The sequence below is a fragment of the Egretta garzetta genome, unplaced genomic scaffold, assembly GCF_000687185.1.
Source record: "Egretta garzetta isolate BGI_Z169 unplaced genomic scaffold, ASM68718v1 scaffold9, whole genome shotgun sequence".
NCBI classification, from domain to species: Eukaryota; Metazoa; Chordata; class Aves; order Pelecaniformes; family Ardeidae; genus Egretta; species Egretta garzetta.
The window spans coordinates 4,108,002-4,115,196 of NW_009260763.1; the positions used below are offsets into that span (position 1 = coordinate 4,108,002).

The window sequence follows — 7,195 nt, forward strand, 5'->3', positions numbered from 1 at the left end:
GAGCCTTTTGATTTACTTTTCTCTCCTCTGTCCGGTTAGAGGGGTGTGATAGAGTGGCTTTGGTGGGCCCCTGGCATCCAGCCAGGGTCAAACCACCACAATATTGCTGCTGCTTTAAATGGAAACTGCGTAGAAAATATCTCCAGCAGTCACAGGAACACTGAAGGAATGCCCAAAATGCAAGGCATAGCATGTTACTGTGAGTTATGTTCTAGAAGAAGCTCAAACACAGAAAATATTTTCTAACAGCATGTCATAGATCTAACAGATGCTTTTTATAGGTTTATTTATATGTCTGAGCTGTTTTGTATTCTGCACAGGGAAGGGAGAATCAAAGACGAGTTACACTTCCCTCAACAAAACCACCTCCAATTTTTTATAAATAAAAAGGGTTCAAAACAAAAAAATGGACAAAATGAAATAAGTTACAATGTTATAGTTACATAAAAGTACACTTGATTTGGATTGGCTATTGAAAAGTTACCTTTTTCAAATTATAGTTCTGGGGTTTGGCTTAAAGAAAAGGAGGATTGGTGCATAAGTTAAGCTGTACATAGTGATATTCTGTATATGTGCATGTAGTATTTTTTGTGATTAAACTTAATGTGAATTTTTATTTCCTCTGGGTGAGCCATATTGTTTGTGGCTGTTCTACGTGACTGATAAAAATACGAATGTATGTGTATGCAACTTTCTTGCTGCATCAGGCACTTCCAAGAGGAAGGAGGAAAAAAAAAAAAAAACACAACAAAAAAACCCAACCACTTTCCTTTTTAGTCATCTTTATTATTGCCTCTAAATGTGCATTGTTAAGCTACTTCGGGGAACTACTGTTTGTAAGTAGACAGAAAAATAATGTTCATTAAAATTATATTAGAGTATTTGGAAAAAAACTTCTAACTAAATCATCTGAGAGTGTTTTTCACTCAATAGAAAGTGTTTTTCACTCAATATAATTGCTTATGTTTTTATTTCTATCTCTTTAAACATCTTTTCCCAACAATAGGTGCACTTGGCGTATTATGGTTCTTCTTCTGGATGTGGTTGGTTAGTGATACACCAGAAACTCACAGGAGCATTTCACGTCCTGAAATAGAATATATACTATCTTCTCTAAAAGATCAGGTACAGCGCTTTGATACAGTCATACTTAAGTAAAAACATAAACCACAAATACTGTCATTAGCATCATGCTCTGTCTAGATGTCTAGAAAAAATGTCCTTAATCTGAGATAGAGACAGAATTTGTCAAACAAAAAAATAAAAATACACTGCAATTGTATAAGTGAGAAATAATTGGTACTCAAAGCATTTCTAATAATGCCTTTTGTCATAGACGTTGTTGAGGTTCTTTTAAAATAAAAAGCTTGAGTCTATCACTTCTCTTTAAATAAATTATATAGATCTGGATCTAGTTTAAACTTCACAATACAGCATTTTACAACTGAAAGAGATTACTGTTTGCGGAGAAAACATTTTGAAAATGCTAACAAGCCAGTTCCTAAAGTGTGCATAAGAGTTTATTCTAGCGCCTGGGGATATGTATTTACAATCTGTGAAGCTGGCTGGGAGGCCGAAGTTAATATCTAGGGCTAAGTAGGAAAGACTCAGCTAAACAAACACATGAGGGGTGACTTAAAATATTTAATTATTTATAGTAAAAGCAGGATGCAACAAATCTCAACAAGGGAAGGTGTACTACTTGAAATTCTGATTACAAACCACAACAGTCATCTGTTTACTTTGTAATAGTAAATGACAGAGCAGTAACATACATCAGTAAACCTTCAGTGAGAACGGAACACAGTAATTCGGTCATTGCTGATGACTTGCATCTATCAACTGAGACTCATTTTGTGCCCTTCAAAATGAATAATCAGCATAGATTTGGGTAGGATCAAACCACGGTATTTAGTAAACGTTCATGTTGATGTCCTGATTGCTCTTCCCTTTTTCTCTACCCCCTGCTTGCTAGCTTTCTACACAGAAATCTGTTCCCTGGAGACCTATACTGGCATCCCTTCCGCTCTGGGCTATCGTTGTGGCACACTTCTCTTATAATTGGACTTTCTATACACTTCTTACGCTCTTGCCCACATACATGAAGGAGATTCTGCGGTTTGATGCACAGGAGGTGAGATAAATAAAAATGTAGTCACTTTCTTCTGAATTACAGAAATGAAATAACAGAGACCTTCCCTGCTGTTTGGAATAGAGGAACCTGTTTAAGAACCTTGGAATGTAAATGTATAGCTGGGAAATGGTAAAATAAAGCCCCACAATTAAGCGGATTAATCAAAAATGCTATCTGCCTTGTAATTTCCACTTTTTTCAGGACTTTTGACATTTAGTTTAATGACGGCTTTCAAATGCATTTTTCTGATTGAAGATGCATGTTACCAATTTTTAACTGCTCTGATTTAAAACAATAACTATAAAAACATTTTTTATCTGTTACATGGTTTGTATGATTGCTTCAGATTTTATAGCTTGTTTTATGGCCTTGGAAATACTGTCTACTTCTTTTCTCACTCATAAAGGAGAAGATTTCCAGTTAAAGAAGAAAAACTAAGGAAATTGTTGGACAAGTGCATTTTTGAAATTATTTTAAGAGGCTTCAGTCTGATTGGATCTCTTTCCAAATTGTCACTTTCTTTCCTCAGTGAGCAGCAGAGGTAAAATACCTTTTTTTAGTAAGGTAAATAGGATGAAACAAACCCATAGATTTAAGGTCCAGAAATAGTGCTTTTCAAGGAAATTTTAAAAAATGAAATTATTTATCAGGGAGAAATTACGGGGCGCGAGTGGAACTTTCTTACTTACAGCAATTACGTGACTGTACTGGTCTTTCTATAATGAGGCAGTTTCAGTGATAGCATAGGTTACCTGGAAAAGCTGGTACAGCTCAAGTAAAAAGGTGCTCAGAAGTTTCAAGAAGTGTAGCATAGTCTTTTCCTGGTTTAACACATGAGACCAGTTTACAGCAAACTGAAGATGCATGCCATGAAAGAAAGAGGTGATGCCAATGATCTCGGGAGGAAAAGATGGGGATCTTGGATTTAGAAGAGAAGGTTGCAGTAGGGTAAGCTGCAAAATGACTGGAAGAAACTAGCAGAAGTTGTTGGTTGGGTTCCTCATTATGCCTCTTGAGGGAATATCTGCGTAAACATCTATGAAAGTAATTTGCTACAACAGCCCTCAATTGCATGTATTTTGTAAAACATTGTTGCATTAAATGCTAACAGGTTGTGCTGTGAAGTGGTTTCCTATGTCTCTGAGTTGTGTTTCTTGTTTTTAGAGTGACTTAGAGTACTGACTGTTATGAATATTAAAAAAAAATAAAAATCTTGCATAATAGTGTTGGACTAACTTTGTTGCCGCACATTTAGATGGAAATTGCATTACTGTTTAAAATATAATACAGTTGCTACTGTATACTCCACCAGTTTCCATCGTATAATAAAGCAATTAGTTAAAAATAATGCTGTGTCTTTGAACAGTGTTTCAAAAGAAGTTTGGTTGGCTTTTTTTTTTTATTACTGAGACTATCCTCTATATTTCAAAATTTTACTTACTGGTTTTGAAAATTGAGCATTGAAACCCAACAGGCAGCATGTTAGAGTGCTGATAGAGTGGATTTCAGGTGGGGATGTGTTTCTGGTCTCATTTAAAATTAAATTTCCTAGGGAAGCTTTCACTTCTTTGCCAAATATACATTTTATAATAGCATATAAATGTTTGAGTATTTCTATCCAATAGCTATCCAAATACCTCTCTTTAATCACAGATTAGGTCAAGTTATAGCTCTGTTATCAGTAATTATCCATAATTGTATGGAAAGGCTGTAAACTTACACAGCTTAGTAGTACCTTTTTTTCTGCCTCATCAGAAAAAACATGCAGAATCAGGCAGAAGTCTCTAAACAGCTCTTCTTTGAAGTAATGGGAGTTAACAGGTGACTCCAGTGTAAGTAATATCAGGTCCTGAATAATAGCTTTGCTTTGGGATCGTAGGATGTTCAGCCTGGATCTGATGAAAGTCCTAGTTCTGTTATCTTTTCTTTGATTACAGCCAGCATCAGATGTTTCAGTAGGTAGATGTAGGATAATGTAATGCTGAAGAGTTACAGTAGTACAAAACCCTGAGATTCCATAGAGCTTCCGCTTACTTAACTCACTCAATAGCCTGTCCTACTTGAACTTGATGTTTCTGGAAACTTGAATGACTAGGTTGATGTCCACAAGACGCCTTCATGTATAGTTTTCTTTTTCCTGAATCCAGCTGCTGATTTAAACCTTTGAGTTTTTCATCTAGCTGCATTGGTAGTTATGGCTTAAGTCATGCAATGGAGAGTTTACATATTGGTAATTTTAAAATGCTTTGTTTTTCTGTCGCTAGGTTTCTCTCTTATGGTAACATGTGGCTGGGTGGTTTTGACACCTCTGTTTCAGTCTCTGTTAATGCTCCAGCACAAGTGATTTTTCAGCATATTGAGTTGTCATTTCAGTGTTTTAACTGTCTTTTTTTTTTAATCTCCTTAACAGAACGGGTTTTTATCTGCCCTACCTTATTTTGGCTGCTGGTTATGTATAATTCTGTCTGGGCAAATTGCTGATTATTTACGGGAGAAACAGAACTTGTCCACTGTTTGTGTTCGCAAATGTTTTACCTTAATAGGTAGGTGCAAGTATCATCTCTGTTTGGAACATATCATAGTATCGGTCTGGGAAAAATGAACGGTTTAGGAGAGTAGTGTGACATTCTGCTGTGAGATTAGCAGGATTGTGCATGGTTTGAAAGGAGCAGCTTTATTTGTACATTAATTTGTCAAGAGTAAGTCCTGTCTTTTTCCATTAAAAGGTAGGCCTATTGGATAAGAGAATGATGAGAGATTGACAAAAGCTTTGTTTAGGTCGAGATACATCATTCTTAGAAGCAAACTGATTAAATAAATGGTCATGTAGAATTGCCATCAATGTGGTGATAACTGCTTGACAGAATGGTACCTTGTGAATGGCTTTCTCAAACTGAGATGGGGTATTGTTCTGCATGAGCCTATTCTGTGCCCTGTGCTGCATAGTGTTTTGTTTATTTAAGACTTAGGTAACTGGATAGCAATGCACTTTCAAAATTTACAGTTGTTACCAGGGTAGGAAGAACAAACAGAATCCAAAATTGTCTTGACTAATTGGCAGGAGAGATGATCTGAAATCACCAAGAGATCAACAAGATCAGGTTTTTAATGGATACAGGTAAAAGCCTGTATTTAGGAAGGAGAAGCTGACTGCTGATTAAAAGAGGGGGCAAGGGAAAGAAGATAAAAAAGTAAAAAAGACAGTAGGTACAGAATCCCCATAAGTTGCAGCCTGCTTGATGTATGCCCATCCTTACTGCCTTCTCAATTCTACTGATTCAGTTGCTTTCTTTAAAGCAGTTCTTATAATCAACTTTGAAGCTTTTTTTTTTTAAGCCTATACCATTTTGGTGATCCAGTTTACTGCAGGGCCTCACACCCAAGTATATACGACTGAGGGGGAAACACACTGTTGTGTTAGGGAAACCAGGACTGTTAGGTTGGCTTCATCAACAAAAGCCTCTACTTGGAGTTTATTCTTTGCAGCTAGAGTGGGATTCTTCTGGTTCCTGAGGCAGCAACAGGTTTGCAACCCATCTGCTCTTCCTTGCAGGCCCGCTGTAATGCAGGTAGTGCAGTGCTGGATTTTGTACACTAGGTGGTGGTGGAAGTGGTAGAGAAAATGTATACACAGCTTAGAGCCTCTTAATGTGCCTCGTATTACAAGTCCATTGATTCTAAGATTTCTGTCTTAAAGGAATGATTGGACCTGCAGTGTTCCTAGTAGCAGCTGGATTCATAGGCTGCAACTATGCACTGGCTGTTGCATTCGTGACGATATCAACCACACTAGGAGGGTTTTGCACATCTGGCTACAGCATCAACCATCTGGACATAGCACCTTCGTAAGTATTGATGGAGCTATTGTTAGTGCACATGATACTTTAATGACTTTTTTTTTATTGCTGGGGTGCCTGGGAGATTTAGCTATGGACCATGTGCTGTACAGACCTAAAATGTAAACACTGACCGTGACTCAGGTTTACAGTTTTAAGCACTGTATTTGCAAAAAGTGCAAATTGGGCAGAGGATATGATATGATATGAACAACAGTTTAGAATAATTCATATAATTCCTGGAATTATATTTACTAGATTTTTGTCCTATTTGATTAATGATCTTAATAGGACAGTGGTTTTGGAACAGCACAATATAATTAACTGTTTCACTCTCTTAAACTTTTCCATCAGAGCTATCAACCTTTAGCATGAACATTACCATATTTAAGCACTGTGATAGAGACAAATTATTTGGATTTAAAAAACATTCTATACACTGATACCAAAATCTTCTTATGAGTAGGTGACCTGTTATCAGTAGGTGACAAATAGGATATGTGCAATTGCTCTTAAATGGCTAACTTTTAAGAATGGAAAATTAGACTCTATGCTGTAATATCTCCAATGTGTTACAAATTCAGAATCCAACAGACCCATCAGTTTCCCAAAGAGCATGGATGTATGTGTATTCTTTTGAAAGTCCACATAAGCATTCTTTGCCCTGGTAAAAGTCAAGTACTTGGCTTTGTCATTTGTTTACCTGTTTGCAGCAGCACTTAGATATGAGCAGGGTCAAATGACTTTATAACCCAAGAGGAGAGTGCACTAATGTGTAAAATGAAAAGAGTTTGAGTGTCAGTGAAGAGGAGAAAAAGAACCACTTTGTAGAAATGTTACCTAGAAAAAAATTCTTAAGATCTGGACAACTTATATGGGAGACCTCGGGTCTGAACTGAAGATCATATCCAGGCTTTGGCAACTGGAAGGATGGTGGTCATATCCATCATGGTGGATAAGTTTTGACTTAACACACGGATATGAAACAGTGGGAGCCCCATCAATCTTGGCAGTGAGATTAGGTAGCAAGCAAGAGGGAAGATGTCAGTGGCTAGCTGTAAACAGCTTGTACTATGAATTGAATACGAAAGTAAAAAGAATATCTTCTGTGATGCACTTTGTTTTAAATTAAGTAGAATTATGAATTTAGAAGATGTAGTTGAAGTAGTGAATCTGGGGTATTATGGGGCCATTATACAACTTTTGTAGTTTTGCCAAGCTAAGC

At 36.7% G+C, this 7,195-nt stretch overlaps 1 protein-coding gene across 1 annotated transcript in view; it reads left to right on the plus strand.

Moving 5' to 3' along the window:
• SLC17A5 (solute carrier family 17 member 5) overlaps positions 1-5,988 on the plus strand; it is a 16,961-nt gene extending 10,973 nt beyond the window's left edge. Inside the window, exons 6-9 of the mRNA XM_035901501.1 lie at positions 1,007-1,125; positions 1,976-2,134; positions 4,545-4,677; positions 5,832-5,988. Coding sequence (XP_035757394.1) covers positions 1,007-1,125; positions 1,976-2,134; positions 4,545-4,677; positions 5,832-5,983 — 563 coding nt within the window. The 3' untranslated portion in view covers positions 5,984-5,988. The remainder of the gene's footprint in view (positions 1-1,006; positions 1,126-1,975; positions 2,135-4,544; positions 4,678-5,831) is intronic.
• Positions 5,989-7,195: the final 1,207 nt, after the last annotated feature.